The 19,524-nt window shown below is 41.1% G+C and overlaps 1 protein-coding gene and 1 long non-coding RNA gene across 2 annotated transcripts; one reads left to right on the top strand and one right to left on the bottom strand.

The window, feature by feature from the left end:
- Nucleotides 1-596: 596 nt before the first annotated feature.
- On the bottom strand, nucleotides 597-3,264 carry LOC143694430 (uncharacterized). Its single transcript, XR_013182911.1, has 2 exons — nucleotides 3,155-3,264; nucleotides 597-1,199 (listed from the first exon to the last, which is right to left on the bottom strand). It is a non-coding gene; the product is annotated as an uncharacterized LOC143694430 (long non-coding RNA).
- SMIM13 (small integral membrane protein 13) lies at nucleotides 3,260-15,319 on the top strand. Its single transcript, XM_054646476.2, has 2 exons — nucleotides 3,260-3,456; nucleotides 11,913-15,319. The coding sequence occupies exons 1-2, from the start codon at nucleotides 3,381-3,383 to the stop codon at nucleotides 12,104-12,106; spliced, it is 270 nt and encodes an 89-aa protein (XP_054502451.1). The 5' UTR covers nucleotides 3,260-3,380; the 3' UTR covers nucleotides 12,107-15,319.
- Nucleotides 15,320-19,524: the final 4,205 nt, after the last annotated feature.

Below are 19,524 nucleotides of genomic sequence, written 5' to 3'. Positions count from 1 at the left end.
AATATATCTTGGTGTGTCTGTGGTTGTACACGCTGAGAGAAGATGTGGGAAGATCGATCAGTGTTGAGCATCACAGGAAAAAGTGTTCAATGTAGAATATTGATAGTATGCAGCCAGCATGTAATGAGAGGATGGAGAGAAGGTCATAATGTCATGAGTGAGATTTTTCCATCCTCCTCAGGGAATGGATGAGCTAGATCCAATTTTGTGACTCCACATCACACATATACACTTAAGGAACTGGATATGCCAAGATTAGATTTGTATAAGTAACCTTTTATCTGAACTTCTGTGAATAGAAAACCTCATGAGTCCAACAGTAGTTCTGCTTTCTTTTGTGTAATTTTATGGGGTTTTGAAAAATAACCATGTCCATATTGCAGCTCACCTATCCCAAGTGCATCACCATTGGTATTGTACAGATTTTTGTACATTAGCATATGAAATGATACCTAGTGGGATAGATGTCTACTTATTCATGTTATTTAACTTTCATCTGAAGAAAAGTCTTAGGTAAAATACATGTAATATGTTTGGGTTTTTTTCATTCCTATGGAGATCTGCATATAAATCTTAACTGACACAAAGTGGCTCAGTTTGTGTTTGAAAGAAAGGGTTTATTTCATGTATTGGGAAAAATAGAATAACAAAGATTGTGTTGACCAAATGGTTGGAGGAGGAAAAGTTTCTTCTTGTATCTCATGACTTGGCTAAAGTGTAACATCCCCAGTTACCCCCCCACCTATACATCTATCTCCTATTGAAGTTCCCTGGCCATTATGCCAGAAAGTTCTTTTTATGTCTGTCCTGAGGACAATTTCAGTAGTTCACCCATACAGGCATTCAGCAGTCTCAGGCAAGAGATTAGAGGGAAAGTATAGTGGAGCAAGGCAGAATTATTCCCAGTGGAGGAGGACCAGGTTAGGGAACACTTACACAAAATGGAAATATCTTAAGTTCCCAGGGCCAGAGAGGTTGTGTCCTTGAGAGAGCTGGCTGATGTCACTGCAAGGCCATTCTCAATTAGCTTTGAAATACACTGCTGACTGGGAGATGTTCCAGGAGAATGGATAACACCAAGCATCTCTTCTATCTTCAACGGGAGCAAGAAGGAAGGTCTGGAGAACTTCAGGCCTGTGAGCTTCATCTCAGTTCCTGGAAAGGTCACAGAGAAAATCCTCCTGGAATTCATGTGGTCTCTGAAAACATGAAGATCAAGGTAATTGTGACTAGTCAAAACAGATTTATAGGCAGGAAATAATGCCTAAGTCACCTGATGGCCCTCTACAACAAGGTGACTAGACTGGTGAATGAACTAGAGAAAGGGACAACATAAATAAGTAAAATTAAGGTTTTCCAAACTGAACATACATTGATTAGAAGGTGTTCAACCTGTACAGACATATTAGAACTTTAATTGCTACTTGTTTTCATTTTTTACTTCCTAGTCTGTTAGAATCTCAGAATATGCTGAGTTGGAAGGGACCCATCAGGATCATCAAGTCTAACTCCTGGCCCTGCACAAGACACAGGACACGCCAAGAATCACTCTGTGCCTGAAATTCCATATTGACTTGAGCAGTACTATATATGTTTGAATGCATGATCCATATATATATCCATGTATATCTGAGGCCTATATACATGGATCATGTATATTTATTGCTCCAAAATTACCTGATTGCAAAACTAATTCTTTCTTCAATTCTGAATGCTGTGTGGTTCTGCAATGCTTGGGGATGTGATGTGAATGAATCTATTGCTACTATTATTATAGCAGTTTGGAACCATAGAATGGCATATTTGGATTATTTTAATAGCCCTTACATCTGACAGCTATTTTACAGAAATGAGAAGGTAGTAGTCCCATATCCAGAGAACTGCAGATGGTAAGAAAAAAATCAGAGAAACAGAACACTGTAGCTAGGAGAAAGCTTATTTTTCAAAAATAATATGATAGCAACTGTTACCACTTTGCTTTGCTTGTAATACAAAAGAAACCTTGCTTAAGTATATGTAACAAGTGCTGAGGTGAGAATTGTAATAACATGTAAAAATCAGGGTCATGTCAAAGTTAAAACTTGGAAAATAACAGAAAGCATGTTTCAAATTAAATGATACTTGCAAAAGACATGCTAAGTGGTTTAATACTCCAGGAAGAGTATTAAACAGGGCTTGGAATGTTGGGAAAAGAAGGCTAGGATCGGAAAGAAAGAACTCTAGGTCGTTTTGGTGAAATCACAGCAGATTTAAGGATGTGGATGGGGGACCACACATGCAGGTAATTTTGGTTTACAGGTATGTTGGAAGGAGGAGGCATGTGGCATGCTCAGAGTCCAGGAAAACAAAGAATTCTTAGCTTCGCTTAAACAGGAAGATTTTTAAATACTACATAAAAGAAACAAAGAACTGGACTAGCATTCTCTGACGTGTCACTACAATGCTGGCATGCCCATGGGAAACTAAGCTTCTGTAGTAGTGGATTTACACACGTTTCCAGTAGTTTTAGAAACATTAACCAGCACGCTACAAAGGAAAATTTTAACTTCATTCCAGTGCTAACAGCAAAGTCCATATCACAATCAAGATCATATCACAGTTCTGAGAGATATTATTTCCTCAGATTTCTTTTAAGTGGGAAGGGCCAGCTTTGATATGCCACTACCACATCATCAGAGGGCAAGAGCCAAGGCCAGGTGGAATTCGAGCCATGCCGGGTTCGCCAGTAAAATCGCTTCCTTGACTAAGGCCTGGATATTCCTGTTGCCCCTTTATACGATCCCACTGGGTCGAAGCGCAAGAGGGAGAAGGAAGGCAGGAATGGCAAGAGTGAGAAGGAGGATTAAGAAATCAGTTTGCCCTATCCCTAAATCTAAGTTATAGAGCAATGAAATCATAGGATGCTTTGGGTTGTGAGGGACCTTAAAGACCATCCAGTTCTACACCCGCTGCTCTGGGCAGGGGCACTTTTCACCAGATTAGGCCGCTTAGAGCCCCGCCAACCTGGCCTTGAGTCACCGCTCCGTGGGTCCTACGGGACCTCTGACCTGCTCAGCCACCGCCACCGCCCCTGGGCTTTACCCAACTCGCCACTCCCCCCGCCCTCACACAGCCTTCACCGCCCCCGCCATCACCACCATGCCGCAGGGCGCACCGGGACTTGTAGTCCTTGCTGGCGGGGATTGCCCTTCCGCTGCGACCGCTGCGGAGGAAGACGAACTACAGCTCCCAGCACATCCCGCGCACCCCCCGCGCCAGCGCGATGTTCCGCGAGCACCGCCCCGCCTGGCCGCCGGCTCCTCGGCGGCGGGAGGAGGAGCAGGAGCAGGAGCGGGGCCGCCGGCCCGGCCCGGGTCCTGCCGGCTGCCCCCGGCCGCGCCATGTGGCAGAGCGTCGGGCTGACCCTGCTGGTGATCGTGGCCACGCTGGCCTGCGTGCTGCTGTTCATGCTGTGCGGTGAGTGCCGGGGTGCGGGCGGCGGCTGCCGGCCCGGCTGTGGCGGGCGGTGCTGGTGCCCCCCGGCCGCCCTCGCAGCGCCGCGCCGGGCTCGCAATCTGTGGTGGTTCCTCTCGGCTCGGATTGACTGGAGGAAGGAAAAGGGCACCGTGCCCCGGCCTGTGGGCGAGCGTGTGTGCTATGCAGCGCCCTCTTCTCTTTTTCCCGAGTCGTTTCCAGCCTTGAGGTGCTCTCAAAGCCTAACTTCGGTGTTTAATTCGCTGTTTCCTTTTTTAGTGATGGGGCTCACTAAAAAAAAGCAGTCACCCTGTGCATGGGTCTGAAATGCCAGTGAGTGCGGGACGTAAACTTGGGACTGGCATCCCTCACGTTCTGACATCTGTTTGCTTGAATTAGCTGAAGAGAGCTCTCAGGAGGTTTTTTTCTTTCGTGGATGGAGAGGGGGTGGCTCAGGGGGGATCTCCTCGCCCTCTACAACCACCTGACCTGAGGCTCTAGTGAGGTCCATCTGCTGTGCATGCAGTGAGAGGCCCAGGGGAAATGGCCTTAAACTGAGACAGGGGAGATTCAGATTAGATATTAGAAAATATTTTTTCACTGTTAGGGTGGTCGGGGATTGGAACAGGTTGTCCAGGGAGGTGCTGGAGTCACCATCCCTGGAGGTTTTCAAGAGATGTCTGGATGTGGCACTGGCAGATGGTTTAGTGATTTAGGGGTTACAGTGGCGATGCTGGGTGAATGGTTGGCCTGGATGATCTTAAAGGTTTTTTCCAACCCTGATGATTCATCCAAGGTTTTATTATTTTTTGTAAATTTATTTATTTAATTATTTTTAAATATGCAGAAAGAAGGGTTATTTCAATGGAAGGAATGACTTGCAGGTCTTTTGGGAGTTCCTGGAAGAAATCAGCAAGGCAGTGTGTGAATATTGTGGCCAATACACAGAACTTGCAGCTCTCAAAACAAACAAACGAAAAACACACCAGCAAATTCAAACTATGCCATAATATGTGATGAGAGGCTTGTGAGACTTACAACCACTTATAAACCTACCTGGCACCTTGCTGACACGTGTGTTTACAAGGGGTTTCTGAAAAACGGAGGGAGCAAAGCAAAGACTGATGTTTAATAGTTTAAAAAATGCTAATTGTTGTCAAAGTGACAAAGCATTGTGGAAGGAGTTTGCATTATGAAGGGACTGGATGGTGATATGGGAAGTGAAGTCCAGTATTAACATGTATGAAGTAAGGCATGTAGAAACTGTGAAATGTTTACACGTGTAATTTGTTTGGAGAAATACAGTGGAACCAAACTGAGCTGCTATTATCCCAAAGAAAGGATTAGCTGAAGTAATTGCAAGCATTTCTCCAAAATATCTCTGTAATCCTTTGTAGCTACCAAACAGGCAATCAAACTTTAGAAGCCTGAAATAGAAAATGTCATTATGCTGCTATAGGAATCATCCATGTGCATGTGTCTCACACAGTGTATTTTCTTGTTAAAGTGTATTACTGCATTAAAAAACAAGATCCTAGCTTCTTTTTGAAAATACAGGGTTTCCATAGCAATTCTTAGTTGAGAGCTTTGAAATTATTTCTGCTTGAAGCAACTCTAAAGAGGTTAGATCTGTCAAGCCTGAAAAATAGGTGACTGGAGAAGGGGTGATGGCTATATCACTGACTAGCGAGTCAAAAGTGAAGTGGGAAGCGTTGTGAAATGTCATCATTGCAGAGGAGTTGGAGTACATGAAGTTAAACGGTCAAGCAACAGGCTGAAAACAAAACAATTTCTTTTACACAATGGGGAAATAATATGCAAGCTCATTAATAAGGAATATTTTGGATGCTGAAACTTCTGCCATTTAAATTCCTGGAAGAGAGGTCAATGTCTTGGTCATGATCTTGGGTGAGGAAATCTGTAAAATGCTGATAACTGGAACTGCAAGGCTGTACTTCACTTGGTCTCGTGCTCTTTTCCTGCATGTCCTGTACTGTCTGTTGTTACAGACTAAACAGTGACCTGAGCAGATATTTATTCAAGTTTCTCTACCCTCATTAGGCGTTGACTGGCCACTTTTCAACCTCTAGAAGATGCAGCATGGTAATTGCTAGGGCTTTTATATCTAAGTATGAATACAAGATCTTTGTTTACCATCTTACTGAAAGTGTAATACAATTGTGCAACTGCTGTTCAAACTTAGAAACAAGCATCATTTTCCTCAGGCCCTTCTGCCTTTGTCTGTATATGACAAATGGAATTGGAATGCTAAGCATTAACTTTGGCTGATAACATAATCATTTGCCTAGTGATTTCTTGGTTAAAGAAAGCAGAAGTAATGAATAACTTTAAGTGGCTTGTAAATACTTAGCTTGTTTGGAGTTACATATTGGACATTCATCTTAAATTCCATAAATATGTTGCTTTGAATCCTTCATTGTATTTTACTTTAATCAGTGTCAGACTTTGTAAAATGATTGCTAAAAGTCACCTAGATTTCAGGTGTACTGAACACAGGAAGCTGACACATTAATTGGATTTTTTGGGGAGGGATTTGAACTATTACCATGCTAAAAGTGACTCAGTGGGGTTTGATAGTGATTTATAGTATTTGTAATTATTTTTTCATCACTCAGCATTTAATAATTAATTAATATTGGTTATACCACTTAACTTCTCTTGCACGGAAAATATTCAAGGAAAACAATGTCAACACCACTACTGGAAAAAAAAAAGAATACTTTGAACTTAATTGTTTATCTGTGCTAGTGACAGGCAGTTTTCCTGGGAAGGCTGGAATAAGTAGCAACGTCCAGGTGAGAAGGTGATGGAGAAACTGCCTAAGTGCTGTGTGTGACAGGATGTGAGCAAAAGCCAGCCAGTGAGACATACAAATTAATGGACAAATCTGACACAGGAAGGGCTGGGTATAATCTGTAGTAAGCCTGATCTGATGATGAGAATATTTTCCAGCAATCTGACAAGAGGTGTTGAAACAGCCTTGAGAGAAAGGGTCAAGAGTGTAAAGAGCTGGGACTTGGATTTTGAATGGCTTATAAAAGAACTCATGGTGTGATTGCCTGTAGAGAGTAATAAACTTAAATATCCAGGATCACGTGGATTTCTGCTGTCCCTCCACATATAGTGTGATAAGGGCTATTAAACAGTGAGTAAAACATTCACTTCACCTTTTTTTTTCAACTTGAAAAGACAAAATTCAGAGCACAAATTATCAGAAGTTACTTTGACTGGTTCTTCAGCAATGTGAATTAGGCATTTATGTCTATAAATGTACTTTGAATAAATGGCCTGATTTCCTTTTCTTTAAAACATGTCTGAATGCTGGCAACTGCTACTTTCAGTGTTAATCTGAATTAGTTGAGAAGCAGGGGAGGCTTGCAGCTAGCATTTGTAAACTGATCACATCTGACACAGAAACCACTGAGGTACTGTAAACAGTGCAGATTTTCAGTTGCTCTTTTAAAAGTGGAAGTAAGATAACTTGGTCCCACTTCTTTCATTCCCACCTTTTCTGATTTTGTTTTTCTGGTGGTCTTATTGCTGCTTTTCTGTATTCCATGTACCTCTGAGATACCTCTGAGATGGGAGGAACTTGTGCCTAGTCAAGGATATAGGATAAAATAAAATACCAGCCAAGGTGAACTCTAGTACTGCTTACCTCTGTGTATTTTTTCTGTTTTCCCAGTGTAGCAATGCATGAAGCCAAGTGAAATTGCCAAAGTGCCTTCACTGGAACAGATGGAAGCATTCATCTCATTTGTCAAAAGAGGCTAATGAAATGCAGGTTGAGACATACAACCTTAAAATAAAAATCATGTAACTCTAAGTGCTGAAATGAATGAGTGGTTCACTTCAGAAGTATGAATTCAGTTGCAGATGGGAAAACATTTCAGCCCTAAATTCTGCCTGAATAACTTTTCTTTAATGCTTTGCTTAAACAGTTTTGTAACTATCTTCAATGAGTGATTTTTGGGAAATACCTTAACAGATGAGGAAAGTCATGCTTGAGTAGACCACTCATAAAGAGAAAATATCCTTTAATTTGAAGTTGAGTTTTCAAACAGTTGTAAATGGGAGATGAGAAGAGAGCAAGTTTTTTTTTGCTCAGTCAGCAAGCAGCATGTGGTAGTGTTGCATTAAGTGGGAGCAGGTTTATGGAGCTGTGCAGAGCCAAGCACCATGTCACCTGATGTCCTCTGTTATCCCAGTGTCAGAGTAGTGTCTCCTGCAGGCTGATCCTCTCCATAGCAAAGCTATCCACTAGGGTAGTGTACTGGTGCTGCCCTGTTTCAGAGATGTGGATGAAGTGACTTGTGCATGGTTGCAGGAGTTATCTAACAGAGCTCAGAGAAGAGCCCTGTTCTCCCAAATCTCAGGTTAGCATCTCAAGCTCCATGCTCTTTTTTTTTTTTTTTCCCTTCTTTTTTTTTTTTTTTCAGCTGTAGCTGTTCAGGATTTTCTGCGATGGACACTTCAGCATTTGAATATAGGCAACATTCACCATGGTGATACCCCAGTTTTAAATTAGTACCCATGTTCTGGCATGGTAGGATCCTGTTTTCAAATCAGTAGGGACAAAGAAGTAAAATGATCTTGCAAGACTACACAGGAATTCCACAGCAGGGTCAGAACTGGAAGCTCAGTCTTCTCTGTGCTGTTCTTGCAGTTACTGCATCACCATCCTGCCTTTCTTGATTTCATTTGTATTTCACATAAGAAAGATCAAGTTGCTTTTACCCAGAACTCCATATTAACCCTGGGGTTTTTCTTTTGTTTGCTTTTCCTGATTCAAATGGAAGAGGAAAATGTGCTCCAATAAAGAAAACTCAGCTGTTGCATACATGCCAGTGAAAGGTGAATGAAGTAGATGGGCCTGAGACTTGTAATCCCTCACTTTTGAAGTGGGAGTAACTTTGTAGTTGGATCACTGTTTCTTTCTCCTTTACAAAGAACCAGGAGCTGATGTGGGAAGTAACAGAAAAAGTAGTTTTGATGAAGTTTAGTCAAACCATAAAATCTGTTTAACATCTGAATTGCATGGATGTTACATACATCCTCTATGAGTTAGTCAAAGGCTTTGACTCACAGCCCCACCTTCACAAATACATTGCATCGTGATTTATTAGAGGGGAGTTGACATACTGATGGCACGGTACCAGATGTGTCTTTGCATGGCATCTGGCTGTGGCATTTTTAAGTGAGGTGGTGACACCCAGCTTTTAATGAGTACTAAACTCTGCAAGGCTGAGTTTTGCCTAGCTGCGAAACACTGGTAGCTTGGATTTTGTAACACTGGATGCAGGTATGTGCTACATCAAGGGCTGGATCCCCTGCTTTGCACTGTGCTGATGTATGTTTGATCTGGCTTACTGCTTTGAGAGGCAACTTCTTTAATCAGTTAGTGTAGAAATATTATGTGTTATAGTCTGCGTGTCATCACTGCTTGTTTGCTGAAGGCGTGTTGCGGGTGTGCTGTTTGGCTTCCACAGGCTCAGTCAAGGTAAGGATGATTTTAAAAGGTAAATCAAATACCTAAAGAAAATAAAGCAAGCACTGAAGGAGTGATTCTACTCAAATGCTTTGTGTGTGGTGAAGCTAAACCAGTAGGACTTCTTTGAGAGCAGCTTACCTGAACAGAGTGGAAGTGTTAGAGGTGCAAACCAATGGTGTCACTTACGTGTCCAGGAAGAGCTCTACAGCAAAAAGCCCACAAAGCTAAACTGAGCCAAATACAGAAAAGAATGCCTTGAGATGCCCATTTTCCATTTCTTGTGTGTGTATTTTAAATTAGTGTATAATTATTTTGGTTTTTTTAAACACAGTTATGTAACTTGCAGTTCTTCAGTATGGCACAGTGATGGGTATTACCATTTTGCAATGTTCTTAAGAGAATGTATCAGAAGACAATGCATTTTCTATTAATTTCTCAGAGACAATGTGAATCTGCCTCCAGGCTTTGTGTGGTTTTGTTTAATGATGTATTTAGCTGATATTGTTGCTGGAGAGATTTTTTCTATACCCAGAACAACTTATTCTTTAGTAGTCTGGCTATTTCCAAGGAAATTGTTATTTATTTAGGGTCAGGGAGGCTCAGCTGAAGAGGCAAGTCCAAACTTGATTTGTACAAGTGTGTTTGTTTATTTATTTTTTAACCTTTCCATCCAAGCTGGTAACTAGAGCAAATGAAAGAAATCTTTCTACTTTGATTACTTTATATCTAAAGGTTTCTGGTACAGGCTAGGAGACCTTGAGAGGTTTTTTATTCTGGTTTTCAAGCATGGTTGCCCTCTCACTAATGCCTTTGGCTTACCTGTTGTAATTTTCTTTTCAACCCGCTGTATTGTGGTTTGTTTCACCTGCCTGTTACCCCTGGTCTGTTTGTTTGCCTGCTAGAACCAGTCCCCTTGGCTGTTATTTACACTGTCTTGTTTGTAGTCTGAAGCTAGAGAGCTCCAGAATCGGTTTATTACTTGGGGTTTTGGATACTTAGAACATTCCGCTCTGCTCTCTAACTCAGACCAAACACTAAAAAGAAATTAGTGCTGTTTTTCTTGAGAGTGCAAATGAACTTCCTATGTTCTTTAGTATTTCCCCAACACACACCCCTTAGTAATTCTGGGTGTTAAGTAGCCTGTTTGCAGTGATAGAGGAAGCATGTAGTTCACTTTATTTAGCTTAAGTTAAAATACCTCCTTTGATGGAATATCTGTTTACACCAAATATACTCAAGTCATGCTTCTGTAAAGTGCCCTAAAACCCTTCTGGGAATGCCCTGAATATTTTTGCCTCATCCTCCTCCCTCTCTTCTTTCAATGGAAGCAACCTTCAAAGAGCTGCTACCTCAATTTTTACTTCTAGTTCTGAAAGAAATGAGAAGCCAAACCCAGCCATCTACCATCATTTTTTTTTCTAGGTGCAAGGGAATGTAATACATTTGCAGGTCAGCAGATTCGATTTAATACACAAGTCATTTAAAGGGTTAGGTATTCATGGGAAAGGAAATATTTTGTAGGCTCTAGGAATTAATTTAGATCATTAAAGGTTGTCATATAGAAGCTTTTCTTCAATATCCTCAGGAACAGAGAAGTTACTGAAATTAAAAAACCGCAGGATGTAAAAAGTATTCCTGGAAGGAGGAGAAGGGTGGGATCTTGTTTTTGTCATAAGGAATGGATTGCCTGTATTGACTCTGATTACAGAAGAGGAAGAAATGCAGAGGTGCTGTGGTTATATAAGCGTTATTTATTTATTATTTAGTTGGTAGTCTTTCTCCCCTCTTTCTACTATGTCTTGTTATCCATTCCCAGAAGTCTGCATCTGCTGGAAGCTGTGTAATTGGGAGGACAGTTTTCCCTAGCTCTGTAAAATAGGGCTCTTTATATCTGAATAGGTCAGCAGTATAGGCTTAAATAGCTGGCAAGACCTTCTGAATGGAGAACGGGACTATTAAATATATAGCTCTGTGCAGGCCAGATGGGTGGTGGTGTTGCAAACAATGTTTGTATAGCATTTATTTTCAATGAGCTGTTTAAATTTTGCTCCACTTAACTGTATTTCACAGAGAAATTGTATTCCTGTTTGGTGGGTTCTCTTAAAATGAAGATTCTGGCTTAGGTTTAGATATATTTATATCTGCTTTTTCAAGTTTTTTTGGCTACCGGTTACAAAAACACTTAGACAAGACAGAGGAGGAGGAGCAGGTGGATCCTAAGTATTTTTTAAGATAGATTCTAGAAATGTGGCCATCTCAGCTCTTTACTTGCATAATTTTGGGACCTAGAGTATTTTAGCGGTGGAGCAGAACATAGATTTATTGCAGAATGTTAATTTTACTTTAGTGGGATTTGGGCACGGTGAGGGATCTCATTGAATTTGGGGGATGTGGTCTTTTAGTGAACATAAGGAAGACCATGTCCATTTCAGAATAGGATTTACTATAAAATATGATATTAATTTGAGGCTCTGAGTAAGTGTGCTTAATAGTGATTTTGTAATGCAACTTTTAAAACGTGATTTCCAGAATGGAATGTTTGCTGGGTGAGGGGAGAAATTCTAGTGCTTTCACAGACCCTGTGTAATGAATCCTGAGTCCTTGTTTGAGATATAACCACAGGACTTCTTTTTTTCCTGACAATTAAGACCTTTATCTGTGTGATGGTGGTCACCCACCTACTTGCTGTGGCAGTTCAGTTTGGAATGTGTAGCGCTTTTCCTGGAGCTTAAATGTTGCTTCTGGATGAGGACGAACTTTACGAAATTGAATTGGTTTTTACAGGACTGTAAAAAGGAGTGGATGTGCTGTGGAGGACGTTTGGGGTTGGCAAATGGAGGATGGGAGCTGATCAAAATTTTTTTCGCTTTTGTCATGTACTTTGCCAGCAAGCTGACTATCAATTTGTATGAAGTAACTAGCAGTATCTCTTTTCTCTCTCCTGCAGGATGGTATGTGGTCTGGCAATTGTTCCTGTCTAAATTCAAATTCCTGAGAGAATTGATAGGTGATACAGGGTCCCAGCAGGGAGACAACGAGCCTTCAGAAACTGAAACTGAACAGGAAACTCCACCCTCGCCTCACAGAGGGAGACAGAAATCGGCTCGGCAGCGAAGGGCACCTACAGAAGACACGACTTAAAGTACTCCATTGAACTTCTGCGTAAACTATGAATGGGTAACACCTCTGCACTCTGTCCTCCAGTGGTGTGACCTCACTGAGAAACTGACCTAAGAGGTACCATTGATTCCTGTGGACCTTTACTTCTGAGCTACCAATGGATGATGCTCCTGCAGTAGAGGTTCAGGGAGGGCTTCAGCAGCAAGTCACAGAGTACTGGAAGAAGGGAGGGGCTGAGAGAAATCTCCATCACAAAAATGCTGAGCTCCTGTATCTCCGGTCTCAGGTCTCAGCACGCAGATGAAGAACAGGTCCTGGACCATAGGCTTAGCCTTTGCATTAGTCTGAACATAGTAAATATCTCAGACTTAAAATAGTTTATAAATTATTTTTTCTTGACAGCACTGTAACTACATATAATGAAATTGAGTTTTATTTCCTTAGCTGTATATTAATATATATATTTTTTCAACCTTGAGAAAGCACGTGAACTAAAAAATCAGTTGAAAGAATATCCTGCTTTAGAATGTGTTCTAAAGTGAGATTTTTGTTAAGTTCTTGTGTATATAAAAAGTATAAATGAAATATGAAAAACCCTATTAGGTGCACTTGATTTGGAGGTTTTTATTATCTCCTCTTTTTTAAAAAAGAAGGAGATGCAAAGAAAGCAACTGGATAACAAGACCTTTTTTCTTGGTTTTGGTATATAAGAAGGATTATAGTTTAAACAGTCCTGCTAGGCTTCTGAATGTTTTTCCTGAACCTTACTCCAAGTCCAACCTGTGCTGAAGATGGGAAGGTGTCTGGGTTATGCACTGCTCACTGTTTAGTATTCTGAAATGTCATCTTTGGTATTTGGATATTGAGCCCTTCTCTTAGCTCTCCTTGTACACCTTTATGTCAGGTGTTTGGTATCTAACCTAACTTTTTTCCTAGAAGCAGTTAAGGCTCTCTTAGCAGTTTGTCAGACATTGCTGGGACATTTCTGACAGTGTTCCAGCAGGGAATTTGATACCTCATGTTTGCTGGAGGACTTACAGATTTTTACCAGTAATCAGCAGTTGCTCCTGTTTTCGCTGAGGATTGGTTCTACAGCTGTTTTGACATTGCACTTCACGATGAAGTGCTCCACTTCTGTTTATCTAGGAACTCTGAAGATTGATGCATGAGATTTTGGAAAGATGAGGAGCATGCATGTAACCACCTCTGTGTGTATGAAAGAGAACTACCAACAGGTCTCATCTTAAACAGCTTCAGTTTTCTCTCAAAGTTTGGATATGTGGTAGTGTTTGGATCATTGTTCCGTGTATAAAAACTTAATCAGGACTTTAAAATCAATCTTGTATTTTTAGCTGTTAAGAAGTTTAAACCTGTGACTTCCAAATTGTGGTTTGGTTCAGTTATATGGCTGAAAGCAGCAGCATTTAGGTTTTTCATCAAGTAGGCCTACATCTGGGAAAAGAGCACTCTGTTAGTGCCTTTATGTTTAAATATGTCAGTTTTGGATAGTGATCAAAATCCAGTGAGGGGCATTCACTTCTTAAAATCATTTAGATGTTTCAGTATTAAAATATATAAGACAGATCGGCCCTGACTTTCCTTTGGAGTCTAAAAGACTGTTTCATTTGCTAGCATGTATATATTAAGCATAAGGTTATGTTTTGAAGCATGATTAGACAGTGGTATGCACATATCCTGTAAACATGTTGAAATACTGATTGTTTCCTCCTCTGTCTTTCGTGCTGGCAAGGGAATGTCTAATGATGGTTGATTGTTTTTTCTTTTTTTTTTCCTTTAATTAGTAAACTTCCCATTTATTCAAACTGAGCAGAAGCAATCAGATTCTATTCCCTGCTGCTTCCAGTTTGCCTCACATAACTTAATGTCACAATTTTCTTGTGTGCTTACGTCTTGTCACATGGTGAGACTTCCAGTCTAGCAGTGCTAATCAAATACTGGGATATTTTTCTGAAGAAATTAGCATCTTTGTCTTAAGCTTTGCTAATACAGCTTACAAATAAACTTGCTCTGTACTGACATAGGATATTGACACTCCACTGCACTTCACTTTATTTAGACTTTAGTGTACAGAAGACAGCAAAAGGCTGATGTCTATAGTGTCCCTGGCAAAGAAACAGTAACTTAGTTCCTGCTTCTAGGAGCTGTGAAGAAATGTGAAATTATGGCAATATACATGGCTAGTTTAGGGTAGCTCTGAAGGTGCAACAATCAAGACTCTGGAGCAAGATAATGAAGGAGAAATCCGTATGGGTTTGAATGAGACTGATCAAACATGCAATAAAATGGACACGAAACCTCTGGATGGCTCACCTGCTCTAGCCAAACAATTTCCTTCTCCCCTCCATGCTGTCTGTAGGTGTTCGTTTCACTCCCCAAGTTATTTTCAGTCTCTTTCTTTTCTTAAACAGCTGATGCTATTTTTTTAATGTTGTGACATAGCTGCCAATAATGCTGTCTCCCTAGTGTGTAGCTTTAATGATCTTACTAGTAGCAGGCCAAAGGTATATAATATAAAGTGGTTTGGAAGAATTTTGAAATGCTAATGTCTTCTGTCAATGCATAATTTTTCTTGAAGGAAACTGTAGTGAAATCTTTGTATGGGGCACTTCATGCAAACGTGTAAGGGCGAAGCTGCGTGTGTGGGACATGTGCTTGTGATAAGACCTGGGTTGTGATTGCTGGCAGTCCAATATACTCATGTCTTCAGGTGTTCTTACCAATGTCCTTCTGAAACGTTATGGTGGGTAAGCACTTAACTTTGAACTCACCCATCCAAATCTGAAACCTTATGAAGGTAACAAACAGGTTGGTCTTGTTTTGTTTAGTGGGATCTATTTTTAAAATGATTGCCTTATTGTTGCAGCCGTTATCTTGAATGTATTTTGGGTTCTTACTTTAAATACAGTCATATCATCTTTGTTGCAGGGGCTGTGTAACTTTGAATAAGCAGTAATTTCCTGTGTTGTATGTGACAGTGTTGCAATTTGTGATCACATTGCTGCTTAATATCAGGTTTTACACTGAACTAGACCTGTGTATGTCCTTCTGTTTCATTTGGAAATGACCAGCATAAAGAATGTGTTCAGTGTGGTCATTTGCTTCTTCAGTGTTACAAAACTGTACCTAAAGCTTCTGTGGTTGTCTGTTTTCATCATTACTGTTCTTTTAACTGACGGCACAGATGAAAAATAAAATAACCAGTCTTGATATGAATATTTGACCTGAGTGATTTTCTGATTACATTATTTTGTCTATAGAATTAGACTGCTTGTTTGAGTGTGAAGCACTACAAAAGGGGACTTGTCAAAAGTCACATTCTAGCTGGTGTAACACCTGCAGATGACTTCATTGTAGTGGGCAGGTTTGTGTATATCTTTTAGAGTAGTTGTTAGTAAATGTGGTTTTTCTGCCTTATACCTTGAAAGGTGTAATTTCATTTTAGCAACTAAAAAACCCAAAACAAACAACAACCCCCCTCAAAAAATCAAGCCTCCTCCCTACTCTGCTTTTTTTGATCTTTCTAAGACTGGTTGTAGACTCTAGTTTTTCTAATGTAAGTGTCTTGATGAAGTAGGAAGTTCTTATTTTGGAAATGAAGATGTACAGGAGAAGGAAGTGAGAACATGCTTCATCCTTTACTGCTTCTGTTGAGTAAAATACATTGTATCCTGGGTTATTTTATTTAATAATGAGACATTAAAAGATTCTGAAGGAAAATCTGAAATATCTTGAGAGAACAAACTCTTCTGCTGTTGTTCTACTTTTCCTACTTTTAAAAACGGGCTACTAATGGAGTACTGCAAAATGTCTTGGTGTTATGTGACTTGGGCACCTGGATCTTTTCGCCTTGGAAAGTTGGATTTCTATGTGGTGGTTTGTGTTGTGGGCTAATATAAGTGAGAACAATCAGTGAAGGGCAACTGGTGTCAAGTGCACATGAAACACATGGTTGCTTTTCTGCTTTGGTGCTGATCCCAAAGAACCCCTTTGTGGTCCATTCCAATGGGATGAATGAAGGTGCCATTGTATAAGTTTGCCTCAGGTTCCACCAAAAGCTGTTTTAACTTGTGCTATGGGTGCTCGTGTGCTGTCAGGGGTCTCCTGTGGCCTTGGGTCTATGTAATTAAAATACAGAATCTTTATAAAATATAAGCAGTATTACATCTTGTTTGGGTTTCACTTTCATGAACATTTTTTTTTCTGTGATCAGACTGGAAGTTGGCAGTGTCAATATGCTGGGTTTTATGTTAAATGTTAAGGACATGAATATTGTTGTTTTCTTCATGTCGACCAGAAGCTCTTATGTTTTGATCATCTGTGGGTGTTTGTAATCACCATGTTATTTCTGAAAGTTGGGTGGAAGGGAGACACTTTGGCACTGCTTCACAGTGCCTGGGAGAAGGCTCTCATCTGGTCTAGGGCTAATATTCATGTCTAGCAGTGTTGGACTCCAGGAATTATTTTCGCAAAGGGGGATACTGCAATTAGGTGCATCTTGGGCTTTATTTTCTGTGTTTCTATTCACAGGGCTTTTCAGTTTCCACAGCAGGATATGAAAAGCACAAATGTTCCTTTAACTTTGGTAGCCAAGATTCTACCTTTCCCTACATTCTAATATGTAGGGAAAGATGGGGTAGGGCCATAATGTGGCCACTCTGGTCACTGTCCAAGTATTGAACACATAACCTACTAATTGTGGTGTACCTGCCTCTGCTGGCTTGTTTTGTGTCACTGCCACTGTGACTCATCCCAAATGCTGGCAGTGTACTTGAACTGAGAAAGCTAAGAAAATGTGGGATCTGTGGCCTGAGAGATATTGCCTGTGAATCTTTCTCCCTGGGTCTGGGTGTGCTGAACAATTCAGGCAGCGTACTTCTGTCCACAGTCTATTGAAACATCCAGCTTTCTATGCAGGTAACAGTCAAGTTTCAAAATGAGAAGTTACATGTAACCTGTGTCTTCCTCAGAACACTACAAAGGAGAATACCTTGCTCTATGTCATGTCAATTTCCTCACCTCTGCACTAGAGTATTTTAGCATCTTTTTTGGGGAGTCTAAAGCCTTCTGGCAGCAAATTTGTTTGTTCACAAGTAACACAGGCTGTGGCTCAAAGCAAGTTTTGCTACAACTGTGTGCTGAGTTGGACCACTGGGGCTGTGTCAACACTGAATTTTTATTAAAGTAAATTTTTAGCTCCCTAGCACAGTGCCCTGCTCCTTCTTACTTAATCAGGAGCCTTCTGTCTTTGTGAGAACTTCTTGTTTATTTTGGGTTAATTGCAGTTCCTGTGGCAAATGAATCTTTTGATGCCAGATGATCAGCTGTTGGTCTTTAGCGTGTTTAAAAATGTTAGACAACTTCCTTGCCATAGTGGAATGCATCAAAATCTATCCCTGCCCACCACTTACTTCCAACATCGGTGGTCTCAGTTTGTAGAAATATAAAGAGTTGCTCCCCTCAGGTTCTGGAAAGACCCTGCTTTGAGAAGATCCTCAGGAGAAGCAGAAGATGCTGCCTGGTGACCTCTGGGTGGTTGCAAGAGGGCTGAGCTTGGTGCAGGGTGCAGGTGTCTGCAAGGCATAGGCAGAGGATGTGCTTAGCTTGGACATGCCAGGTCTGCAGCATCTCTGCAGTGATGGTAAACCCCTAAAGTCCTTGTGGTGGCTGGGTGGCACCACTTCTGCTGTGACTTCTGATCGTGGCATAGCTTGATTTTTGGTTTTCCAAGAACAGAATCAGTCTGATCAGCCTCTGGTGTCAGTGGGTTGGGGGCACATTGGCAAACACAAACCACCATGAGTACTACATCCACTTGGGGAAATGTTCATCTTTCCTTCAGGCCAGCAGAGAGGCCATGCCACAGCAGGTAGCTGTGAATTTCACTTTGTGGCTCTGATTTGCAGGTCTTTTACTGAATTTCTTTGTTAGCCTCTCTATTTTCTGAAATCATAGAATCACGGAATGGTGTGGGCTGGAGGGGACCCTAAAGATCATCTAGTTCCAACCCTCCCTGCCACGAGATGGGGTTGCTCAAAGCACCATCCAACCCAATATTTTCAAGGATTGGAGGTATTGACAGCTTCTCTGGGCAAAATCACGAGGTTCATTTAACAATTGTGGCACTGAAGTACCAGCAGTGACACTTTTTGCAGCCTTAGTTTTACATTTTCCAAAAGATTCACATACTGAGGGTAGACTTGATTTTGCTTTTCGTTGTCCCTGCTTCCAGGATGTTCTCACGTTTCTCCTGAGCCCTCAAGTGATGTCATGGATAGTGGAAAACGCTTATCCCTGAACCAGACATTGCAGATCCAGTCTGAAATACTAAATAAAGAAATTGTAAAATCCTGGAGGCTTTTAGTATCCAGTTTGGGTGGGAAGAGCACTTGTCACCACTAGATGGCACGGGCCGCCCGGCTTTGGGGACGGGCCCTCCTGGCAGGACCGACGCTGCTGCGCCCCTTTGCCGATGCTGTCGCTTTATTTATTGTTGTTGTTGCTGTTATTTTAATTAATAGTGATTCTGCTGTTGTTTGGTGGGATTGGGAAGTACAAGGGCAGCTGCTTGTAGGTATTGAGCTTGGTTCTTGTTTGGCTGTATACTGCATACCTGTGGGAATGCATGGAGCCTCGAGTCCAAGGGCACTGGTGCGGTGCTTTACTTTGTAAAGGAAAGTGACCTCAAAACTGTCTGCTTCAGGAAGAGAGGTCTCAAAAATGCCAAGAGAGGTCTGTTTTTTTCTTAACTCTCACCGTGCTTGAGGAGGAAAAAAAGCCTACAAATCACACCACTTCTTAGGGTTACAAACTCACTGTACCAGTGTCTGCAGCAGCTTGGGAAAAATATTGGTTTTGTGGGGTTTTCCCCCAGTCTGATGGCTAGGGAAAGCTGCCCGCTGTCCAGATCTCTTCAAAACCAGTTCTTGATGTTGCATCCTCATGCTTCTCACAATTGAGATGCAATGTGACATTCCATCCCATCAAAGCTGGTCTAAATCCTGCTAGTTACTGAGCAGGTAAAACAAGGGCTTATGATCAGCTTACTTTAAAACCTTCTCCCAAAGTCTAATATTCGTATTACTCCAATAGTAGCCTACCATTAATATAAAATATAATATTTATAGCACAATATTAATATTAGATTTGGGGACAGAGAGCCTGTGTAACATTTTCCTGGAATTAAAGACCAAAATTCTTGAGAAAAGCTAGGGGATAGAGATATGGTGGGAGCCTTGTTGAGTTACACTGCTGATGACTCTATTCAGGCTAAAGGAGGAGGAAGCACTTCGTTGCACAAAGAGAAGGACTTTGGAGAAAGTCATAGGGCTTTGGAGAAACCTATTTTCCCCTTATTGAGTACCTCATTTATTACTCAAGACTTACAGTGAGTCCCCATTAGCAAATCTAGCATTTACACT

The sequence above is a fragment of the Agelaius phoeniceus genome, chromosome 1, assembly GCF_051311805.1.
Source record: "Agelaius phoeniceus isolate bAgePho1 chromosome 1, bAgePho1.hap1, whole genome shotgun sequence".
NCBI lineage: Eukaryota > Metazoa > Chordata > Aves > Passeriformes > Icteridae > Agelaius > Agelaius phoeniceus.
This window is presented reverse-complemented; position numbering and strand designations above follow the sequence as displayed.

Coding starts and splice junctions, on each gene's coding strand:
- SMIM13 (XM_054646476.2), top strand. CDS start 3,381: ATGTGGCAGAGCGTCGGGCTGACCCTGCTGGTGATCGTGGCCACGCTG. Junction 3,457..11,912: donor GCTGCTGTTCATGCTGTGCG/GTGAGTGCCGGG, acceptor TCTCTCCTGCAG/GATGGTATGTGGTCTGGCAA.